Genomic DNA, 23,269 nt, shown 5'->3' with positions numbered 1-23,269 from the left:
ACTGCACAGTTCTTGTTTTGGGTCTCACTCTTTTGTCTCTGCTTTACTATGATTTCTGCCAACTCGTTGCTGACCATGAAAAAGTTGCTTCTTTATTTCAATAACGTGTTCGTTTCAATAACTCGTATTGTTCCAGAATTTTTTTTGTTCCAAATTCACATTTCTTGCGGCCGGACAGTTCTAGGCCTGAACTTCTGATACATTCAAAAGTTTTCTCAAAATGGGAATGAGTTGATCAAAAGTTTTTTTCTGCACTGCCATTGTCATTCATATTTGTGTATAAATACTTGCTGCTAGGCAAGGAGCCAATTAGTGTCTTATAAAGAAAAGAAAACCTGTGACTGATTTACCTTATTCTTTATCAGAGCTTTTACTTGCATGAGTTCATGATGCATTAATTTCCAAAAGTTGTACTGACGGTTCATCTGCCATTTGTACTCAATGGTAAGCTTGAGAGCAATGAAATTAGTTCATCAACGTTTTTACCAGCAAAGTGATAAGATGCCTTGTTCATGTTCGATATAGGAAAACTACTATTCATCTAGTCGTTTCTGAGTCTGTGGTTAATGTGTTGTAAAGAAACCAAAACCTGTGACTTAAATCGTAAGTTGGGCCTTTATAGGCGTAAGTTCTTGTTGCATTTAATGCTACAAGTAATATTTTTGCTCCAACCGCCATTTGTACTCACAATCGTAGGCTTGATGGCAATAAAATGTGTTTATCTTTTTTTTGACCAGCAAAGCGATCAGATGCAGTGTCCACGTTGAATGTAGGAAGGTTACTGTTCATGTCGATTCTGAGGTGTGTTATACGCCTATGTTCAACTAACATTCTTAGTTGGCCTGATTATATCCGTTAAACAAATACTAGACTACTATATTTTGAATGTGGTAGTGTTATGATCTAATTATAATTGTGCGTCAAGGCTAGTTCGATACGCTCATTTCAGGTGAAAGGGAAATCTTGGATTTTTCTTATCTAGCGAATTTGACCTTTAGCTCAGAAAACCATCATCGAAGCTATGTTCGGCAAAATTTTTGAAGGACTTATTCCATTTGTTTACGGTAATTTGGATTATTGAGCGGGATCTGATTTTCTGAATTTGTGAATGTTTCCGGCTTAGAAAACCACAATTTATCATACTTTGGTTTTGGACGAATTTTTGGATCTCCAAATATTTCTGTCTGAACCGACTGATCAATTTCCGCTTTTCGTGGCTTCTGCCAAATCAATGAGCTTTGGATCACTAATGAAAGTTTTCGGCTTATGCAGTTTTTAGAGTTTCAAATTTGCTATTATGCTTTAAGGAACCGTTATTGGATGATCAGTTAGATGAAGAACCTGAATGCATTTTTTTCCGTTTTAATTTTTGCTTGAAGATGAGGTTAGGGTGATATCAGTAATGTCCTCAAAGCTTTTATGAGGAGTAATTATTTCGCTACATTTTTCCTAGTTTTTGGCGTTCTTGAAGAGTTTGCCTTCCAAGACTGTTTGAGACAAAGATTTCAATATGTTTTCCTTTCTCCGAAAATCGGATTTTTCCATTTGGAATCTCTTTCAGACCCTTTTTCTGATTTTATCTTACTTAATTGATAGGTCTTTTTGGGTAACTAAAAATGTTTGCTGCGGAATGATGATAATATGTTTTTTGAAGAGTTGATATCCAAAACTTCTGGGAAAACAATTGAAGCTGGGTTGAAAGTGTTTCTCTCTTAAGAGTTTTTATAGATATAAAAGGAAGTGTTCTCACTTTCAAATTCTTAACTTTACTGTAGAAATACTATCTGAATTAGTGATTGAGACTGGATTACTTAACATACCTTCCTTAACATAAACTTCCAATTATTAACCGATAAATTTTGTAATACAAATTTTTAGATAGTTCATTGCGTCTACATGACTCTCCACTCCTTCTGAGAAAAATTTCTGGACTGCTTTGCTTTGTCGTTCATCTTTCGGGCAACGTTTTTTGAAGTTTGTTCGCTGCCACAATGTGCTAATCCAATTCAGTTTACTCAAAAGTTAGTCCATATATATGAATACTTTGAAATTACTGTCCAGAGTATTTTGTCCTTATAAAAAGTCAGTTGGGTAAATACATCAGTATTGTAAACTTTTTGTAATTGATTTTCGATGGAAATAGAACTGGAAAGCGATTGCACTGATTTAGTTTTGGGTGGAGTGATAGCTTTGAGTTCTATGTTATCACCAATCAAGTTGAGATTTAATTCTGGTCTCAGTCGAAATGATGGAATTTGGTCAGATAAAATATGAAACTTCTTTCTCTGTTTAGGTTTGATTTGCTCTTCAAATTGGACTTTAATGCACGCCAATAACTGTTATAGCAACATTTTTCTGTTATTATCATATTTTAAGGTTGAGGGAACAAGCTGTCTGATAATACGAAATCGGTGATATAGACAAAGCAAAACGGCATGAAGTATAAATTTTGTGATAAAGACAATGGTTCAGCCTGAGTAATGATAGCTTACTCATGGGGACTTAATTAATTCACACAAGGTTGTTGGAATATTGTCTTGTTTTGAGTTTTAGTCTGGGCAATATTCGGGAGGTTGTGATTTTGTGACCAAAGGATTCAATATCATTTTTCCTCTGACTGTTTTAAGGGTTCAAAACAGCTGTCGTTCTTGTTTCAAAGTAAGCCAATCGGTGAGCTGGTGGTACCTCGATTTGTAGAAACTCCCAACAGGATCGGCAAGCTTTACTTAAACTCTTTTTGCTAGTATCTCGTTGCGATTTGAGATCTGCACGGAGTTTTCTTATATGGCCTAGGAGCTGGTAATCGCATTCGATGGTCATAATACAAATCCTGCATCCTGGGAAAATCTAGCTCTCCGTTGGATCGGCTATGTCTATGGAAGTTTTTCGGAGACCACAGTTTTCTGTTGCTGAAGTTAACCATATCGTACCCTAGGTTTCGTGCTGGAGCTTGGTTCGGTAGGAAGTTCACTTCAGTCTCACATTCTCGGATGGCTTCAATTGATGTATCGAAAAACAAATTATCATGTCGAGACCCATTGATGGGCTGCGTAGCTTCTGCTGGATGGCAAACTTGGTATCTTGACGATTCCAAACATTGCTCAAACTGGCTTGCAAAAAGCGTAATGGAAATAATTTGTTCCACTTAATTGCCTTCCGATGCTCTGGATGTGGCATGGTTTCTTTTGCACACTATATACGGAAAAAACGTTTTGAAGCCATGCTAATGGTATGATCAACCATGATCTCATCTCTGAGACAACTTGCGTCATAATTAGCCAGTCACAAATCGGTAATGCCATTGAAAATTTACAAGCAGCCTTGTATTGTTTACTTCCTACATCGAGAATTGCCACTAGTAAATCTTTGGGGAATAGCGACATAGGTAAAAGTTTCTGTCAGAGTCGGTATAGATTTCTTTAAACTGAACCTGCAGCTGGAGAGTGCATCTATGTGGCTCTTGACAGAGTAGAGTGAGAAAAGAAGAGCTACTGCGGTGTCAAAGTCAAAATTGATGGTTTAAGTGAAGCTTTTAATCACAGTCTGTCAAAAAGCGAATTGTATACTCTAGGATGTCAAATTGTTCCTGGACTACTGCACAGTTCTTGTTTTGGGTCTCACTCTTTTGTCTCTGCTTTACTATGATTTCTGCCAACTCGTTGCTGACCATGAAAAAGTTGCTTTTATTCCAATAACGTGTTCGTTGCAATTTACCGATGAGGGCCACGAGCCATACATTCTCCTTGAAATCTATCAGATGGTTTGATGTTATCAGGACTCTGTTTTTAGCTTTTGCCTGCAATATTTTGGAACTGACGATATAGTGTCAACATGCAAAGGGTGCATACATTTAGTGAGTTGTTCATTGAGTTTTTATCTAGATTCTATCGCTACTTTGTCACCTAGTATCTTTGTGTTAATAATACTTATTCAGCAGTATTTTTGAACTCAACTTAAACGTACTTACTAAAAACTACTGTACAATATCACTCTTAGATGTAAAAAGATGGGAATGGTGCTCTCTTTTATCAATATGTATTGTAGTCATAACGGTATCAATTCAAGCTTGTTATTTGAAAGGTTGTTCTTCGTGAGAGAACAATTCGCTCAATATCGATTTCGCTTATAGTTACATTAACCATGTACTTAAGAAGCAGAAGTGCCCAATAACTCAAGTTTTCAGCCAAAGATTGACCATGCTAGGGAGCTATCGGTTCCAGGCACTGTTCGAAAATTACTCCAAGTAATCATTAAATGATATCTGTAATGTTCGAGTTTGTAGTGTGCAATCTTGAGGCGCAATCATACATCATAAACAAGATTTCATAGCTGAAAAACGTCAATTTCTTCATTTTCAGATGTGTTGGATTCATACTATTATTTCCAATGTGAAATGTTTGGGGACACATTTCAAGGCGGCGTCTGTGTTGATGTATTAGTCGCACAGGGTAATGTCCCCCTTCCCTCTGTTGTCAAGTCGACCTCCAAGTGTCAACTGACAAGGTCATACGAACGGGATGTCAAAGGCAATGTCTTCATGCTGTCTTCCAAAACGGGTTCCGTGCCTTGCCTCAATATTCCGACCGAGAAATCCTCCTCTTTAAAAATTGTTCAGCCTGTTTTGTGTCTTCAACTAAACATATCTCTATCGTCTGAATTCTCGCTTGATGTAAATATTTTTGATCAGTCAAATTCGAAGCGCAGGTTGAATTTCGCAACTGCTCATAAAAGTCTCGCAATAACTCCACTGCATACAAAGATACCTCTGAAAAACATTCCAAAGAATGTTTGGCTATCGCTCAGAATCGAACTCGGGTCACTGACTTCCGGTCTCTATCCTGGTAATTCGTTTAAGTTTCTGGATTCTCTAATAATCAACTCGAAGTGCAAATTGAGACGAATTTTCACAACACGCGATTCAAATTCAACTTTTGATCTTCCGAAGAATGTGGACTTTCCACCTGGCGTTTTGCATGAGGGCAAATTACTAAATTTTGAAAGTTTTGAGAGTAGCTTGGTGTTATCTCAAAGAACAGTGCATAGCGCGCCTAAAAAGTTCAACCAAACAGAATCTAATTCAACCAAAACGAATGTTAAGGAGATAGTTAAAAATGAAAATGTCAAAAACGGGTCTTTCGAATCTCTAGGAAGTAGTCACGGAAGTGATGATTTGAATGTTACGGGTCGGCAGGGGATATCGTCAGCTCCTGTTGGAAAACGGCCAGGGCACTTGTCCGTGAACCCGCAACCCCCAGCACCATCAAGGAGTGGCAAAACTTCCAGCAAGATCAGAGCCAGAGTTTACAGTAACGAAAAGGAATCAAAGCTTAGCTTATCACCAGACCGGAATTGCGGTAATCAGGAAACGAAAAATGCGGAATCTATTCCAAGTAATGATAGTGGTTTGTTCACATTTTCCTCCATGCCCAGGGTCGCACCGGTTCCTGAATCACTTCCCGTGAAACCAATATCACCATTTGGAGCCAACTTTGATCAGCCGAATGAAAAAATGGCTGAAATTGCTGCAAAAGAGACTAAGTTTGTTCCTCAGATATCAAAGAAATTTGCCAAAGCGTTAAACGTTCCCAGAAATGGGGAACAGGTGACTTTTGACATTGGGAGCGAAAACGAAGACGAAAAAGAGAATAAAGTTGAAAGTGATAATGAACTTGATGCTGGTGAAGTCACAGCACGAACTAATGTTCACACGCCATCGGATTATGACTGGAGAAACTACGCGCCTCCGGATACGGGACGGAGTGCAAGTTCTGTAGAACAGAGTATGTTGAACTCAATTTTGGACCCACACTATCAAGACGCAGCAGATACAGACGTACACAACCCTTTGTCAGCGATGGAGGATCTAAGCATGCAATCTAGCAAGTACAATCTATCTTCAAGGCTTGACTACTTAAACAGCAATAAATCCGGTCAACTCAACGCCGCTATGGCTTTACCCAATTTTGCCAACTTTGATGAAACTTCTTGCCAAATTCCGTCGCTAGAGAACTTCAGAAAAGGGAGAAACGCTAATGCTTTAAGGTCAAGTCCGCCTTTATTATTGCCAACAGATGTCGAAGAAATTTCAGCAAACCATGAGTTTAAATTGTCAGTAAACGGTCAAAATGTCAGTCCGGCTAAAAGTCAAAGCGGAGAAACAGACGAAGAATTAGAACTAATTTATGACCCTGACTTGAATTGCTATTATGATCCTCTCACTCAAAAATACTACGAATTGAGGACATGAAAGTGATACGAAATAGTTATTCATAACAACTAAGTTGCCTTAGGTAGATCTATAGATATAAGTTTTAGTGCCTTAGATTTCATACAGAGTTTTTCTATTTATATCCGTAATTCAATCTTCCGATCTCTTCATTTTTAACATAAGACGCTTGAATATTAACTCTGCAAATGTCAAAGTAGAGGTCTCATTCTGATTCAAAAATTGCTGAGAAGACAACTCGTGCGAGTCTTTGCTTAGCACAGAAAGTTCCACTCAACCGTGTAAAAGAAAACTTCTAAATTATCTAAGAATGGGTTCCCTGCGGCTGCTGCTTAAAACAGCTTCTATTGAAGCACTTTGTTATAACCAACTAAAAACAGAACTAATTTTTGAAACTATTTCAAGAAGTTAAAAATGAGGTGAGTGGATGATCAACATAGTCAATCGCATCTACATTTTTGCAGAATTTTCGTTTTCACAGAGTTTTTGTTTACCAAAAAAATGATTGTCGGTTTCCTTTTTGATTTCCCATTAACGCCTGTTGGAGTGGAAACAAGAATTGAAAGAAATAATTTAGGAAGATAAAATCGAAAGCACATGTTATTTTGATTGAAATTGGTAGTTAGGTTTGTTCCTGTTTCTTGAGGTTAAGATTTCAAGTATCAAAACATTTAGCGTTGGACCTCATAAAGGTTTTAAATAAAACAAAGTTCAAAGGGTATCTAGATCTGATTTCCTTAGGTTCGTCCCGTTTCTTTTCTGTTCCAATCCCAATTTTGAGAGTTGAAAGTTAATGCCAGGTATTTTATTGAGACGCTGTCCGATTTTTTGTCTTTTGCCTGGAGAATTGAAGGTGATATCAATCAAATGCAATTTTCCCCCTTTTTTACGCCACTAATCGAAATGAAAACCTGTCGTGCATATTCTACCAGCAATGGCAAAGAAATTCAGTTTGCAGAAACGTTTAGCTCCAATTGTTCTTAGTAGTAGTAGTAGTAGTGCTGGTCTTTATTTATCTACCCTTTCTGTACACAAAGGTGGGGTGTGCTGAGCATCAAGGAATGTTCATCTTCTGCCTTAACCAGGCAATTCAAAATACTAATTCTGACTCAACAAGACCTGGAATATCGTCAGATTGGTCGAACCGCATACATCTTGAATAATTGATTTAAAACGTTAAAAGGATTAAAATCTTCAGCACTAACCGTGCTCTTACTGAAATAGTTTGGCTGTGTAATAGAGTTCAGTATGCTTTACAGCTCGTCTGAAATCGGAGGCAAGTTCTCGAATATCTCGCGCATTTGGATGGATTCCATCTTTGCTTAAGTGCTTCACAGCCTTAAATTTCTTAAATGATACAAAGGGGACATTCAGTTCTCGAGCAAAGTCTTTGTAACAATAGTTCACTCTAGCACATGTTTCCGCTTTCCCTCGTCGACTTATTAGCTCAAGAATTGAAACATGCAAACGATAAAACTTCAATTTCTGAATAAGATGGAACATTTCATCCGATGTCTCTACGGGGCCCATCAATCGTTCATTTTTCTTTTCAAATAGATTATTCGTTCGTGCAATCACAATAACTTGGAGTACATTTCTTTCGAAATTTTCTGTAAAGACGCTTTCTGAGCACATAGTAGATATATTACCACACCCAACACAAGAGATGATCCCAAAATGCAGGTACGCTTTTGAAATTGTTGTTCATTATCAACCATAACTCGTCGATACGGACAGGTTGAATGTTCTGGTCAGGTTGAATTTCGAAAATCTTAAAAAATTTAATTGGTTTTTGACATTGAAACGCTTTCTTTCATCACAATTATTGCAAATTTGGCCATTTTTAATTTCTCCGCCAAATTTCAGCTATTTGCTAATTTTATCCTTTTTTCGCACAAGCAGTGCCATTAAAAAAGTGCTGAAAAAATTTTGAGACTAAGAAATGCTATGTGGGATCTGGCTATCCTGAAGAGCGATCTGGAGTTGCTATTTTGTTTTTTTTTGCATTTTCAGATTCATTTTTCGTTCAATATACCTGGATTGTGACCAAATTTTAATCTATGCAGATTTTCAGTCAGTCTCTATGACTGGCTTCTGTTAGGTGCGTTCAGTTGATACTTTGTTTTGATTCTGGGTTCATCAATCTGTCAATAATACAACAAAGTTCTTAATTTCATCAAGATTTATATTTCATCAACATCAAGATCGAGGCTTGGATAGGCAAAAGTTTTATAAAATTTTTCCAGTTTTTTTTTGAGGTCTGATCGAACCTTTGTAACGTTTCAATAATTTCTTTGGTACAGTTTCTAATCGAAAGCTAAGTGTCACTTCTCATATTTTTTTGAAAATCATTGAAAACTTTTGTTGATCAGAAATGGGAACGTTTTCTCGACAATTTTTAGACTCGAAAAGGCGTTATGGTTTTCTGTTTTTTGATAAGTGAGTGAGCAATGAAATCGGAAGTTCGGGGAGTGAATAAAATTTTATAAAGTTAATTCAGTGATAAATTCAAAGGGCGTAAAAAGTGAGGTTATTTTGTTCATACATTCTTTTGAAAGAGTGAGGAATGTAGGTGTGAAAAATTTAGGTGTTTATGTTGTCTGAGAGGTTATTGCAGACAAAAGTATTAATATTCAGATTGTTTTGATACTTCTTGAAGTTTTTTGCAAATAACCGGAGTTTAACGCTAGTTTTAAGGTTTTTCAAATATTTTGTTGATTTTCAGCCTATTTTTGGCAGTTTTTGGCTCATGGTATGATTTTATTGAATTTATTGGTGAATGAGTTAAAGCCCCATGCCCATAGGCTGTGATAACTACAAAGGAAAAAAGTTTCTTTTGCTACAAGGTTTTCTCTTTCTATGGTTTTTGAAAAAATTGAGAAAGTTTACAATTTTTTTTTTTACTTTTTCTCTTCTTTCTCCTTTTCTTCGAAAACAGATGATTCTGAGCTCATATTTTGTGGCTAGATTACAAGATTTCATGAAACAAAATTTCATTGTTCGTTTTTATATGTACTTGTACTATGTGAAAATTAAATTGAATTCTACTAGTTTTTCGTGTTTATTTTATTTTGCTGAATTTTTCTACTGTTTGACTCAAGATTGTGGCTTTGTCTGCAATTTGAAAAGACATTTCTTTTAGGGGATACTACTTCGAGTCGTTTCCGGATTTCTTCCGTCGATGTATTAATTTTCTATTGAAACTTGAGTTAATTTGAAAAGCATCTAAATTTTGATATTCAATTGTATTTAACTTTTTTATTAAAGTTTGTGGATGATAAGTGTCGGTTAATTGTGTGCGAACGTACTGCGCCTCTTGTTCTTCTCTGTATTTATAATCCGATCAAAATCTATGAGCTTGATACCAGACAATGTACCTGTTTTGTAAATTCTCGACTGCAGGCATAAGAGTCTTCTTTTACTTGATCCATAAGGCGGTTCTAACCCTAATTTGGAAGCTGTTTAGTTGATGGTAATCGGGCTACTTACTGTTGTTCGATTTTGATTTTAGTAAGCTTTCTATCACATTTTGAATTAATTGCAAAGTGAACAAGGTGAGACGTGTAACCATGTTTTTTTTTAAAGAAAATTTAAAATTCAAGATTTGGTTTCTGCAGCTAGCTTGCAGTGCTTTCTTTGTACTGGTTACCAAAACACCAATAGGACGGACATCTTTTGAATACTAGGCTTAAGGAGAAGGTGATATTGATCGTTAATTAAGTATAGGAATGTTTTCCAAACTTTTCTCCCGTTTTCTGTTAGCTCAAAATGCTGCGACTGCTTAAGATGCCTTTGGTCGACAAAGACTTGCATCAATTAAAACGTCACACCATTTCGGCTGACCTTTGTGTACTTAGAATTCATATACAAACAAAATTATTGACTTGCAGCTGTCAGTGATTACGCAACCGCCCATAAGGCGTAAAAGGGCAATGAACGTTTTAGTAACCGAAATGGTTTACTCCATTCCTTCGCTATTGCTGTTAAATTCAAATTTTAGGGCGTTTCCTAGAAGATTAAGCTTGCTTAGATCATGATGCTTGAAAATTGCTGTGTTCGTCGTTAAAAGGCGTTTTTGTCAGGTGGGTTCTTTTCGACTCTCTCAATTTAATACCTCTGACTTCTTTGAGGTTGTTGCTAAACTATATATAGGCGTCTCAGAAATAATTTGGCGCATACTGCCTAAATATTCTGTTATTTCCAGCTCAGTTCAATTCTGAAAACTTGAGAACTTTAGTTCGTCAAATATCAGAGCAGTTTTTTCTCAACGCCTTGAATTGTCTTTAGATCTTCATCTTAATTCATCTTTAATTTTTGCTTTGTCGAAAAATTGTGGCAAAGTTTGTATCGGATCTCCAACAATGATTGAAAAAAAGCAGAATAGCGAATCAGGTCAACTGCACGTAGAAACGCTTTTAATGCGATCCACTACTCTTTCCAGTGAAAATGGGTTTGAAGTTTTGCTTAAATTGGACAATTTACAACTGCCCGGATCATTCAAAATTCGAGGAATTGGTAACATGTGTGTTAAATCGTTGAAAGAGCGACCTGAGGTAAATATTAAAACCTAAGGTGTTTTTTAATACTATTTAAAGAAATTTTTCCATCGAGTTAAATTGGCATTAATCAATCATCTCTAGACTACGATTAGGCTCGTTTAAATTCAGACTGAATTTGAGCTTGTTGAAATTTGTAGAGATAAGATAACGTTCAAATTAAAAGATTTATCTTGAGATATCTAATTTGGAATCGATGTTTATCACGTTTTCAATTATTGGTAAACATTTTTTTTTCGCATTTGCTTGACTTTTTTCAATCCATACGATTTTCTGAAATTTTGTGAAGACCCTTGAGTCAGTTATTACCTCTTGGTTATCTTTTCGTAGTTCAAAGTCATATTAAACAGGAGTTTTGTTTTCGCAGGCAAAATGCTTCGTCTGTTCTTCAGGTAAGCTGAAAAATTCATAGTTACCTTTTTTCTAAAGCGCCTGAAAATTGGAAATAGTTAACCTGCTCATGTTGAGGTGGAAATGCGGGCCTAGCTGCTAGCTATGCCGCTGCTCAGCTGAAGAAACCCATTCACGTGTTTGTACCCAAGACTACGTCAGAGTTTGTGAGGGAACAGTTCAAACTATATCCGGGTAGTCAAGTGCACGTATATGGCGAGGTAAGTTACAGTTAAATAATTTCGACTAATTCGAGGTAAACTAATTTTGGTTAATTCGAACAAAAGTAGAAACTAAGCTCGTGCTTATACAACGCTACAGTAGGTTTCGTCAGAGGTTTTGAATCGATTCTTCAAATTAGTAAGCTAGACGTCGGTTTGTTGGTCTTGGCGGCCTCAAGAAATTGCCCTGAGATAACAAAAAGGATGCAATCATGTAAATAATGAAAATGACATTAAAATGAGCTTTTGAACTGCACTCAAATATGCACCAATAGAAAACTTGCAATCAATTGCCTCCAATATGTCGTTTTAAGCAACTATCGGGCAGTTTATTTTTACTATTGGGCATTTTATTTTTTACTATTGGGCATTTTATTTAGTTTGACTATGGAAAGAAATTCTGTTTCAGCTTAAAAGTATACTTTTTGCATTTATGTATGTTCCTACCCCACTTAGTCGGGGACTATATGCTCAACTGGGTTTGATTTTTTTGTTCAGTCAATTTTGGCCGATCGAAAAATTAGATGTATAAAGACATGAGTGGTATCATTAAAAAGCCCATTGAGCGTAGAAAAGAACCAAAAAGAAACGTTCAATTTTCGTGTTACAAGGAGTTATCTCGGTTTAACTTGGTGCCAACATTTGGCATTTTAGCGTAATTTTCATATTTAGCGTGATTTTAGACTGATTGCTTATAATTTTTGCCCGCATATTCTAATGTAAGCAACAATATCCTGTTGATAACCAGTCGACATAATAGCCAGAACGTTGGCAGTCTCCCTGCTGTCTGTACAATCGAAAAGAGAGATCTTAAGATCTTCACATTTTTTTCATCTTTTTAACGTTTTGAGTGGTTAAAAATATTGAGTGGTTTTGTAGCGTAAAATTCTTTCAAATGGCTTTGAAAATTGAGAGAATTTTTTCGTTTGAACAAAAGATTTGAGTTTTTTTTTCATTTGAGGCAATAACTGCTCTTTTCGTATTTTTAACTGGGTAAAAGGAATAAGTGAACTTTTCTATTTTTTTGAACAGTTTAATTATTTTATTGGTTTGGACAAATGGGTGTTCTAAAATTCTGGCGAGTTTTTGTTTTCTGCCTGTTTTTTTTTATATATATTTTTGAAGTCTGATCGCTAATGTCGCTAGCGACATGACTGTTGGTGGAAAATTTAGTTGTTTATGTTGTCTGAGAGGTTATTGCTGACAAAAGTATTAATATTCAGCTTGTTTTGATACTTTTTGAGGTTTTTTGCAAATAACGGGAGTTTAACGCTAGTTTGAAGGTTTTTCAAATATTTTGTTGATTTTCAGTCTTTTTTTTGCAGTTTTTGGCTCATGGTATGATTTCATTGAATTTATTGGTAAAAGAGTTAAAGCCTCATGCCCATAGTCTGTGATAACTACAAAGGAAACAAGTTTCTTTTGCTACAAGGCTTTCTCTTTCTATGATTTTTGACAAAAATTGAGAAAGTTTACAATTTTTTTTACTTTTTCTCTTCTTTCTCCTTTTTTTCGAAAACAGATGTTTTTGAGCTCATATTTTGTGGCTAGATTACAAGATTTCATGAGGCAAAATTTCATTTTTTGTTTTTATGTGTACTTGTACTATGTGAAAATTAAATTGAATTCTACTAGTTTTTCGTGTTTGTTTTATTTTGCTGAATTTTTCTACTGTTTGACTCAAGATTGTCGCTTTGTCTGGAATTTGAAGAGACATTTGTTTTAGGGGATACTACTTCGAGTCGTTTCCGTATTTCTTCCGTCGATGTATTAATTTGCTATTGAAACTTCAATTAATTTGAAAAGCATCTAAATTTTGATATTCAATTGTATTTAACTTTTTTTGGAAGTTTGTGAATGATAAGTGTCGGGTAATTGTCTCTGAACGAGAAGGGTCGGTTAATTGTGTGCGAACGCATTGCGCCTCTTGTTCTTCTCTATATTTATAATCCGATCAAAAGCTATGAGCTTGATACCAGACAGTGTACCTGTTTTGTAAATTATCGACTGCAGGCACAAGAGTCTTCTTTTACTTGATCCATAAGGCGGTTCTAACCCTAATTTGGAAGCTATTTAATTGCTGTTAATCGTGCTACTTACTGTTGTTCGATTTTGATTTTAGTAAGCTTTCTATCACATTTTGAATTAATTGCAAAGTGAACAAGTTGAGACATGTAACCATGGTTTTTTTTTAGAAAATTTAAAATTCAAGATTTGGTTTCTGCAGCCAGCTTGCAGTGCTTTTTTTGTACTGGTTACCAAAACACCAATAGGATGGACATCTTTTGAATACTAGGCTTAAGGAGAAGTTGATATTGATTGTTAATTAAGTATAGGAATGTTTTCCAAACTTTTCTCCCCTTTTCTGTTAGCTCAAAATGCTGCGACTGCTTAAGCTGCCTTTGGTCGACAAAGACTTGCATCAATTAAAACTTCACACCATTTCGGCTGACCTTTGTGTACTTAGAATTCCTATACAAACAAAATTTTTGACTTGCAGCTGTCAGTAATTACGCATCCGCCCATAAGGCGTAAAAGGGCAATGAACGTTTTAGTAACCGAAATGGTTTTCTTCATTCCTTCGCTAATGTTGTTAATCAAATCAAATTTTAGGGCGTTTCCTAGAAGATTAAGCTAGCAAGTTTCCAAGCAAGTATAATTGAACTGTCAGCGTGTTTAGTATTTAATGATTTTGGACTAAATTTTATTTTTTTGTGAATTTTTGAGTTTTGCCTCTGTTTGTTGTGATTATTGGTTCCTTATCTTTAAATCCAATCTATGAAAGTTTCCACTTGGCTTTCTAAGGAACCGTCAATTAACTCTTATTTTGTGTGATATCAGTAGTCCAGGCTTTCTACGTCTCTGAAGTTGTTTGTCCAAGAAGTTTTTAATTGATTCTTTAATTCTGCTTCTTTATCGTTCTGCCTTTCGATTTTCAGATTTGTCTCATTGATGACGGCTCCCAGCTTTTTTGTTAAATCTATTTGGGTCTGATTATCGAGCTTATTTTTTATGTAAATTAAGCAAGGTGGATAACTAAGCTGATTTCATGAAGGACATAAGTGTCTAAAGTGTGCTATGAAGTTTGGCTACACTTTGAGCATAGAATCTTGTTTCGCTGTCTGACAAATTTTGTTTCTTCACCAGATCGTCTTTTGCTCGTGAAATTGTTTTATTGTTGATTTCTTTTTCAATTAACTATGAAGTGAAAGGTGTTACTCGGTTCATTTTTGTCCATTCTTGTAAATGAAAAAATGACCAGACCTGTAGTAACCTTAAAGATTTATATATCTGCGTATTTGGGAATACATCAAGTTTTGAGTTTCTATTTTTATTCTGACTATAGTATTTGTGCTTGATTTGATTTAAGCCAAGAGTTCGGTTGAGCGGGGTCGGAACATTGTACAAAAGCACATTATCGAGCCTCCGTGTTTGTATTTGCGTTGGAAAATTTTTAAGTTTTTTTTTGTTTCTGTTCTTGGAATTAAATCTAAATATGTTTTCTTGAGAATCGATCTCGTTGAAATCAAGTCCATGTTCAATTAACCTGTTTGAATACAACCAGTTGGCTTTGAATTGGTCTAGTTCGCAGGAAGCGAACACATTTTTCTAGAATAAAATTTTGAACGAAGCTATATATGCAATTTTTTTCATCGTTTTTGTAGGCTATCAAACTTCAAAAGGAAGAATCGTTGACTTATCTCAGTTGTCCAGTAACTTCAAACATTGGATTGTATGGTGAAGATTTTTTTGTCTTAAGAAAAACTCCAATTTGAGATTCTTGAAAGCTTTGACAAAAAGGATTCCGTCTTCAACAGTACAAGTCAAAATCTTGACTAATCGTTAAGTTTGAAAAAAATTTGTACATTGTTTGACTTCTTGACGGGTGGGAGCTTTATGTGCCTAATCATATTACCAATCCTCCTTTTTCGTTTTTATTTTAGCTGTTTTAAAATATTTTAGGATAATAATCTTGTTTGCATCCCGATTGTTTTACTTGACGCATGATGAAGAAAGCATCTGCTTTCATAGTAGTGTTCATAGATACAAACTGTTGTTGTTGTTTCAGGTGTGGGATGAGGCGAATGAGAAAGCGGTGGAATTCTGTGAATCTGTTGGTGGAATTATGGTGCCTCCCTATGACCATCCTTACATATGGTAAAGATCCGGCATTTACCTGTAGCATTTCGTTTTTTGTTTTAAATATAACAAAGTTGTCCTATAGAGCACGTGGCAGTCTGCAAGCATAGCCTTTTAGGCCATCTTATCAATTATTTGAAAATATCTGCCGCCAGGATAAAGTGCTGTTGTACAAAAGAAGCTTTGATTTTTCAGGATTTGGTATGATTGTATAAGATGTGGTAAGAGATCATATTTCAAAAATGATGTTGATTGCAAAAAAAATTGGCGAAAATTTCAGAAAAAAATAATGCACGATTTACGATGAAAATAGTATGAGTATCTTTTGAAATCATGCAAAATGAAAATTGTTGAACTTTTGAGGATTAAGCTCTTGTTGTGAGCTTGAGGGGGAATTCTAGTTGAGATACAAGTGCGAAAAATCGCTAAGCGGTAAAATAAAATCTGGAAAAGCAACGCGTATAAGATATTGCGAGGGCAGATCCGGTATTTTAAATCCGGTATTTTAATCCAATTTTCACAATGCTTGTAAACATTTCACAATCAATTCAGGGAAGGCAACTCGACATTAATGGATGAATTGAGAAACCAACTTAGCCCAGAGACTATTCCCAGCTGTATTGTGGTATCAGTTGGGGGTGGGGGTCTCTTGTTGGGAATTATAGAGGGATTGAAAAGGCATCCTAAGTGGGGTGCAGTACCCATTGTTGCAGTTGAGACCTTGGGTGCTGACTGTCTTTCACTTAGTTTACAAACTGGGTCCAGTTTCAGACTCCAAACAATCAGCAGGTAGTACAATGCTGCGTTTTATTTGAGTGGTGGAAAAAATGAACTACAAATGAGACAGTTTTTTGAGCAAATAAGGAGAAACGCATCCTGGGGAAAAAGAATGGTACACTTGCGAGTGCACTTTTAAATGCAAAGAGAAAAATTTGAAGAAATGGAAATGGGATTTTTTTGGAAACTCCCTCCAATCAAAAGATCCAACCTACTAATACTGCGTAAACTATCTAATTTGTTTTGTACGCACTTTATCTGCAGAACTATCAAAAAATTGAAAACGGAGGATCAACAACAATCAATAGTTATCAAGTAGATAGGCTAGTAATTTATTAATTAATTACTCTCAAACGAAGTTTATAGCTATTATATTAGTCCTGCAGTCTTTTTTAGCAATTTTTTGCTTGACCGATTTTTCGTCTGACCCATTTGACTTCTGGTACTAAAATACACGATAAACAGATAGCGCGCGGAGGGCATTAAGGGGTCTTATAGCCTCTCGTCTTACTCAATTCAATCTATTCAAACTTTTCAATCATTATGCAGTTTAACTATAAAAGGTTTTGGAGACATAAGTCCATGGCGTAAAGGGAGGTTCTTAGAGTTTGACGCCCCCACTTCACTCCCTCGCCAATTGGGCTAAAGCGAGTAAAAGAGAAAGTGACTACTTTCGAAGCCAACCACTCGCCAGGCGTTTGAGAGCAATTAGCGGTTATGTTTCGAAGTTTGTTTATCGAGTTTTGTAGCAATTATGTTAGTCCTATTGGTCTTTTTTAAGCGATTTTCGCTTGACCGATTTATCGTCTGACCCATCTGAATTTTTGTCTTCAAAAATGGGATAACAGGTAGCGGCCAGCTGGCATTCAGTCCCCTTAGAGCCTTTCAGCTCAGTAGTCTCCAAGTATACGATTCACAGAAACCGTTCTGCAAAAATTCCGACGGCTGCACATCATTCAGGCGCGATAAGAGCCCCGTGTAGCCAAATACCCCCTCCCACCGTTGCCCCCTCCCACTGTTGCCCCCATCAGCCCCCCTTCCCAGTGCCCCCCTCCGCTGCGCTCACCTTACGCCCCTTCAATTAAGCTAAAGCTAGCATCACTAAACCGTGTCTAGCTACTATGGAAGGCGACCGCTCGCCGGTTGTTTTAGAGCAAATCGCCGACGTTAGTCGGTTATGTTTAATATTTTTAACAGTTTGTGTAAATGTAGATTGCATTAGAATTAATTTGGAAATGTGGTTTAGTGAAGGCAAATTTGCTGAATGTTTTTCAGATCTTGAACTTATAGCTCCCTATATCACCCCCATTCGTTCAATTGAAAATTTTAAATTTTTGAAATCCTTTGAAATCTAAAATTCTAGGCGAATTGAACTCAGGCATATAAAAGAAACATCGGTTCTGGTTATTTAGATTTTCTGCAGTATTAAAAGGCTTTTTGCGGGGGGTCTAAGGAGGAACAAATTGAAAATTGAAAATGTGCTATTCCTGGGTGCGGACCAGCATCTTTTACTTGCAAACCTGGGCTGATGATCATTACACCAACTGGTTTTAGCTCTCGAACGGGGCATCTCTTATAACACTCTTATTTTCTTTTTTTTCTGTTTTCCTCGAGGCTTTACCTCTGCAAGAAAATATACGTTGAACAAGTTGAGCTTCGTGCCAGGCTAGTTCAAGCTTATATGATGCAAAATTTACATTAGGTTGTTCTCTCTCAACCTTCTAACAGATTTTAAGATTTTTATCAACTTTGTAAGTGGCCTAAAAAACCCATTTTGGACGCTTGATTTACTGTGCGTCTAATGGCATTTTTTTCTTTTATTTTCCATTGAAGCAATTATTAGAAAAATTTCTGATGCAAAATTTCGCTGAACCTTTTTTCTAGATTTTTAGTTAACTCGCTTAAATGATTTCACGGATCATTTCCGTTGGTGGCACCGCATTACATTATTCACCTCCCAGTACATTATGCACTCAGTTACAGAGCACGTGTTAGTACCCTTAAATTGTTATGTAAAAATGTAGCCTGTGCCTTGTAGAGGTGCAAATAATATGCACCCACTAAGCTGGGAGCACAAACGGAAAAGATGGATTTTATTTTTTTGAGTAACTTTTACGCGTTTGACTTCTTGTCCTTTTGGGCGTGATCTAAATTGTGTTTTTGTAAATTGGCCGCTAACTTAATTCGCGGCAGTTATCACTGAAGGAATTCTCATCAGACTGCTATCGACCTATAAAGCATACTCGAATTCGATACAGCCCCGGAGACTAATTCAGCCGTCGAGCGTTGGTTTATATTTTTTGTAGTAGAGCACTTTTAACGGTGTTTTCTCATATTAGGTGAAAAAAGTGTTAAAAAAACTGTCAACTTAATTTAGAGTACAGAATCGTTGAGAAAAGTCCAGCAATAATGAGACAGAAATGAGAAAAGTGCTTTTTTCTAAGCGCTTTTAACATGCAAAAGTACAAATTTGGTCAATGGAATTAGCTATCTTTTCTCATATATTTTTGAAGTGCTAGTGATCCATCTGTTAATAGGTAAAATGTGACTATCAAATTCAATTAACAACTGAAAAATAACCGACTAACATCGGGTGAATTGCTCTCAAACGACCGGCGAGCGGTTGGCTTCGTCAGCAGCTAGACACGGTTTAGTGACCTCGGGGTGCTACCTCTTTATCCCGTTTCTGAAGACGAAAGTCAAATGGGTCAGACGAAAAATCGGCCAAGCGAAAAATGCAAAATAGAGACAAACAGGATTAATGTATTTGCTACGAATTGCTTTTGAGAGCAATGAAAAATGATTTCCTGAAAAGTAGCTGTTGGATCATTTATGATAAAAAACATTTATACTATAACTCATTGTTAATGGGGATCAGAGATGATGACATTACGCCACATAACAGCAGCTGAAGTGCGGCATCAACAAAAAGAGAGAGAGATAGTGTGTGAGAGAGAGAGAGAGAGAGATAAAAAGTGAACGAGAAAGAGACGGAAGGGAAACCCAACCGAACGAGAGAGGAGACAGGATTACCTTCCACGATTGGATTCGACTCTGCAACTTATGGTTTTCTAGCCTTGTGAATAAAAAATCATAAAAAAAGTGAAATGGCAAAACCCAAAAAAACTCTTCAACTTTGCAGTAAAAAAGTTAAAAACCATTTTTTTCGGAAAGTCTGTGAAATAACCCATCTCCGAGACTTGAAAGGTTTCGTTGGCCAGTAATGGTTGTCCAAAAAGGACAAAAATTGATAATTTTTGGAAAAAATTGCAAATTTTAACAAAATCTTGCTAAAACTCGAGATGTTAATATCTTAGGAACCATTTCATTGTCTCAAAAGACTATCCGGTATCCCTTTTTTAAGCCTGAAATAGTATCACTGGCTCATAGAGATCCATACACTGGGAATATAAAAATTTTCCAAAAATTTGTAAAGCTTAAATTTTATCCAAAAATTACTAAAGCTGGATTCATAAAAAATGTTGACCAGTATCCCATTAACTCTGAAAACTATGAAGCATCTTATCATCAAACCTTGGAGGTCCCAAGGCCTCTGGTGCCAGAAAAGTTCAAAAACATTAAAAAATTTCAAATATTTTAAAAAATTGCTTAATTTGTGATATTAAAATCTTGAACATCCCATGACATCTATAAACTGTTCAGTAAAATATTAATAAACCCTAGAGGAAGTTCTTTGGCTCTAAAATGAAAACTAAAAAACCTAAAAAATGACAAAAAAATTAGTCCATGACCAACGAATTTTTCCAACAATTTGTCGAACCCTAACGGAGGTTTTCTGACACTTGAACCATTGCACCACCACTAGAAACTATGCAGTAACCTATTATAAAACCTTCGAGGAGGTTCTTTGACACTTAGGGCTGAAAGAACTCAAAAAAAAGACAAAAATTTTAAAACATTTGAGTGATTTTAGTGATCGGTTGTAAACCAATCTTTGGCCAAAAAAATTTGCCAGTATTTTTTTATCAAGCCCTAACGGAGATTTTTGGTTTGGCCGATAAACTTGAATAATGACAATAAATGTTTTAAAAAAATTTAAAAAGGTTTAAGTTTTGTAAAAAAAATGCTAAAATTCGTGGTGTTGAAATCTTGAAAAACATTCCATTCTTTTTAGAAACTATACAGTATCCTATTATCAAAACCTAGAGGGGGTTTCTTGGTTCTTGAGGCTGAAAAACCAAAAAATGACAAAAATTTTCAACTTGAAAGCAACGAGTTTTATCAAAAAATTGCTAAATTTGTGACATTAAAAAGTTGAGAAACTATTCAATGGCCGATAAAAATTTGTTAGCAACTTATTATTAAACCCCTTAGGATATTTTCTGGCCCCTGGGTCTGGAAAGACCTGAATAAGGAAAACAAATGACAAAAAATTTGAAAAAAATTGCTTTTTTTGTCAAAAAATCGCTTAAATTCGTGACCTTAAAATGATGAAACCATTCCACTACCACTAGACACTATGCAGTAACCTATTATTACCTGGAGATTCTTTGACACCTAGGGCTAATAAAAAACAAAAAATGTCAAAAATTTTCAAAAAGCTTGAAAAAAATTGCAAAATTGTATGAATTTGCGTTTTTAGCAAGCGGTTGTTCGTCAGTAGCTAACCACGGGGGGGGGGGGGGGGGGGGGGGTGTCACTGGGGGCTGATGGGGAGCGAGGTGGTGGTGGGGCATCACTGGAGTCGGGGCAACAGCGCGGTGGGGGGTTGGGGTCAACATTGGGGGTGTCTTCAACCTCTCAGAACCGCCCTTTACACCATAAGTATAAGCTCCAAAACAGAGTGAGCTGAAACAGAGCTGAAAGGCTCTAAGAGCCTTTAATGCCCGCTGGGCGCTCCCGTTTATCCCGTTTTTGAAGACGATAAGTCAAAAGCGTCAGACGAAAAATCGGTCAAGCGAAAAATGTCAAAAAAAAAGACCGACAGGACTAATATAATTGCTACAAACTTCGAGCAATTAATTATATATTTCAACTAAAAAATTATTCGAAAAATTGTTTTGCCGAAGTGGAAAAACTCGGAAGTAGTTAACAAAAATTCGTCTTTTCGAAAAAAGATACAATCATTTTTGCGATAGAAAATTGTTCTAAAATTTGAGTGGTTTGTAGAATAGTATTGTTAAACTGTACGAAGAAACATAGCATACGGTTCCAGTAACTGTGTATTAAATGCAAGAACAGTAAGTTCGCACAATGGTTCTGACTAGAACAATTTTTTAAATAATATCGACAGCAATTATTAGTATCTTCAAGTATCAATTTTTAGTGTCTCAAGTATTCTTAAATAGAAAACAGAATTATGTGAAACCTTGTTCCAGCATTGCGAAGAGCTTAGCCGCACTGGAACCATGCCCAGAGTTGCTTGGTCGAATCGAGAGAAACGAGGCCAATATTCTGTCTGCTGTTGTCACAGATGATGAGGCGCTTGATGCATGCAAAAGATTCCTTGGTACGTTTTTGATTGCTCTTGAACGAAGTTCATAGCAATTATTTTAAATGTGTGTCTTTTTATGCAAAATTTTTGGTTGAAAATTTTGACTTTTCGAGTGACTTTTATGCCCTTGACTTTTTGCGTTTCGCGTGATCAAAAATTCTCTCACAGTCACAATTTCAAGCAGCTGAACTCAATTAGCGGCAATTTAATACTAAAAGTCAAATGAAAAGTGCGCCGAAACTGGTGCCATTTTTTACTGGAAATCTTAATAGTGGTTAATATATTAACCTCTAATGTGGTTATTTGAAGCCCACTATTGAACTTCTTAGACCCATTTAGGCTCCCCTACCTCCCCCCCCCCCCCCCCCCCCCCCCCGACTGAAGCAGGCTGCAATTGATTAGAGCTCCCACTAGTCGTTCGAGAGCAATTTTTCCGACGTTTAGTCGGTTATGTTCATTCTGACCTTGTCAGTCTGTTATATTTCTTTCTTACAGTTGTTTGTGCGACGCTTTATACTTACAATCATCTCTTTTGCCTTCAATCATTGTCACGCATTAAAAAATGTTCTTTTGTGTAATAATCTAACTGCTATAATCTAGTGATTAGGTATTTAGTGAATAATAATCTAATGATTAGGTATTTTAATTTTAATAGCTTCAGAATTGAATTATTTTTCAAAGGATTTATAAAAGTCTTATTAAACGGGCAGATGAGAAAACTACTTCTGGTAACCACAAACCGATACATTGTTTGTTTGCTTTTCCTACCTGAAAGTTTGCACAAGATTTTTTGTTATTTTTGCAACGCATCCCAACAATTGAATATTGTCCGGGCTATTGTTTTCTACTGATACTGCATTTCTCGCAGATAGAGGAAGCAGTATTGCCTGGATAAATGGAAGGTTTGGAAAGAATTCTTTATGACGAATTCCCGATAATTTTATTTTTTCAGTTGACCATCGGATGTTGGTGGAGCCAGCATGTGGCGCCGCTCTGAGTACTGCCTATGGGAATGTTTTGAGGAAATTTCACCAAGAGGGCTTAATTGACTGTTCACAAGGACCAGTTGTTATTATTGTGTGTGGAGGTGTTAGTGTCCAAATGTTGCTTTGAATTTATTATAAAAGTTGAATTAAATATTTCTTAGTTAATTCAATATAGTACGAATAATTTGCTGTTTAGACTATTTTGACCCCTTCAAAAGTTAAGGGGAGCAGAGCGTTCTAATTAGAGCTAAATTAGAGGTCTAATCCACTGAGAGCAGAATGATGCTACAAAGAAACGTTTTTTAAAAATTTTGTCTCTCGTCGAGGTATAAAGCTTTTTAAGACTAGGGAAATAGTAAAGGAAATTCTGAAAATTAGCTGTGGTTCTATTTTTCTTCTGAATAGAAAGAGGTTTTTTCGTTGTTTTTGCGTTAAGACTTCCACAACATTGCAAACTGTTTTGCGTACATTTCAGCCCCCAACCATTTTATGTAGCGGCAGACATGAGCTTGCAGATG

The 23,269-nt window shown here is 36.1% G+C and overlaps 2 protein-coding genes across 2 annotated transcripts; both read left to right on the top strand.

The window, feature by feature from the left end:
- The first annotated feature begins 4,325 nt into the window (after window positions 1-4,325).
- LOC142349182 (protein CFAP20DC-like) lies at window positions 4,326-6,374 on the top strand. Its single transcript, XM_075400595.1, has one exon. The coding sequence runs from the start codon at window positions 4,394-4,396 to the stop codon at window positions 6,245-6,247; it is 1,854 nt and encodes a 617-aa protein (XP_075256710.1). The 5' UTR covers window positions 4,326-4,393; the 3' UTR covers window positions 6,248-6,374.
- Window positions 6,375-10,322: 3,948 nt separating this feature from the next.
- On the top strand, window positions 10,323-22,935 carry LOC142349843 (serine dehydratase-like). Its single transcript, XM_075401651.1, has 7 exons — window positions 10,323-10,779; window positions 11,150-11,174; window positions 11,251-11,393; window positions 15,463-15,551; window positions 16,086-16,322; window positions 21,650-21,780; window positions 22,718-22,935. Exons 1-7 carry the CDS (start codon window positions 10,588-10,590, stop codon window positions 22,876-22,878), a joined length of 978 nt encoding a protein of 325 aa, XP_075257766.1. The 5' UTR covers window positions 10,323-10,587; the 3' UTR covers window positions 22,879-22,935.
- Window positions 22,936-23,269: the final 334 nt, after the last annotated feature.

This window comes from Convolutriloba macropyga, chromosome 11, assembly GCF_964194025.1.
Source record: "Convolutriloba macropyga chromosome 11, txConMacr16.3, whole genome shotgun sequence".
Classification (NCBI taxonomy): Eukaryota; Metazoa; Xenacoelomorpha; order Acoela; family Convolutidae; genus Convolutriloba; species Convolutriloba macropyga.
This window is presented reverse-complemented; position numbering and strand designations above follow the sequence as displayed.

Coding starts and splice junctions, on each gene's coding strand:
- LOC142349843 (XM_075401651.1), top strand. CDS start 10,588: ATGATTGAAAAAAAGCAGAATAGCGAATCAGGTCAACTGCACGTAGAA. Junction 10,780..11,149: donor CGTTGAAAGAGCGACCTGAG/GTAAATATTAAA, acceptor TTGTTTTCGCAG/GCAAAATGCTTCGTCTGTTC. Junction 11,394..15,462: donor AAGTGCACGTATATGGCGAG/GTAAGTTACAGT, acceptor TTGTTGTTTCAG/GTGTGGGATGAGGCGAATGA.
- LOC142349182 (XM_075400595.1), top strand. CDS start 4,394: ATGTTTGGGGACACATTTCAAGGCGGCGTCTGTGTTGATGTATTAGTC.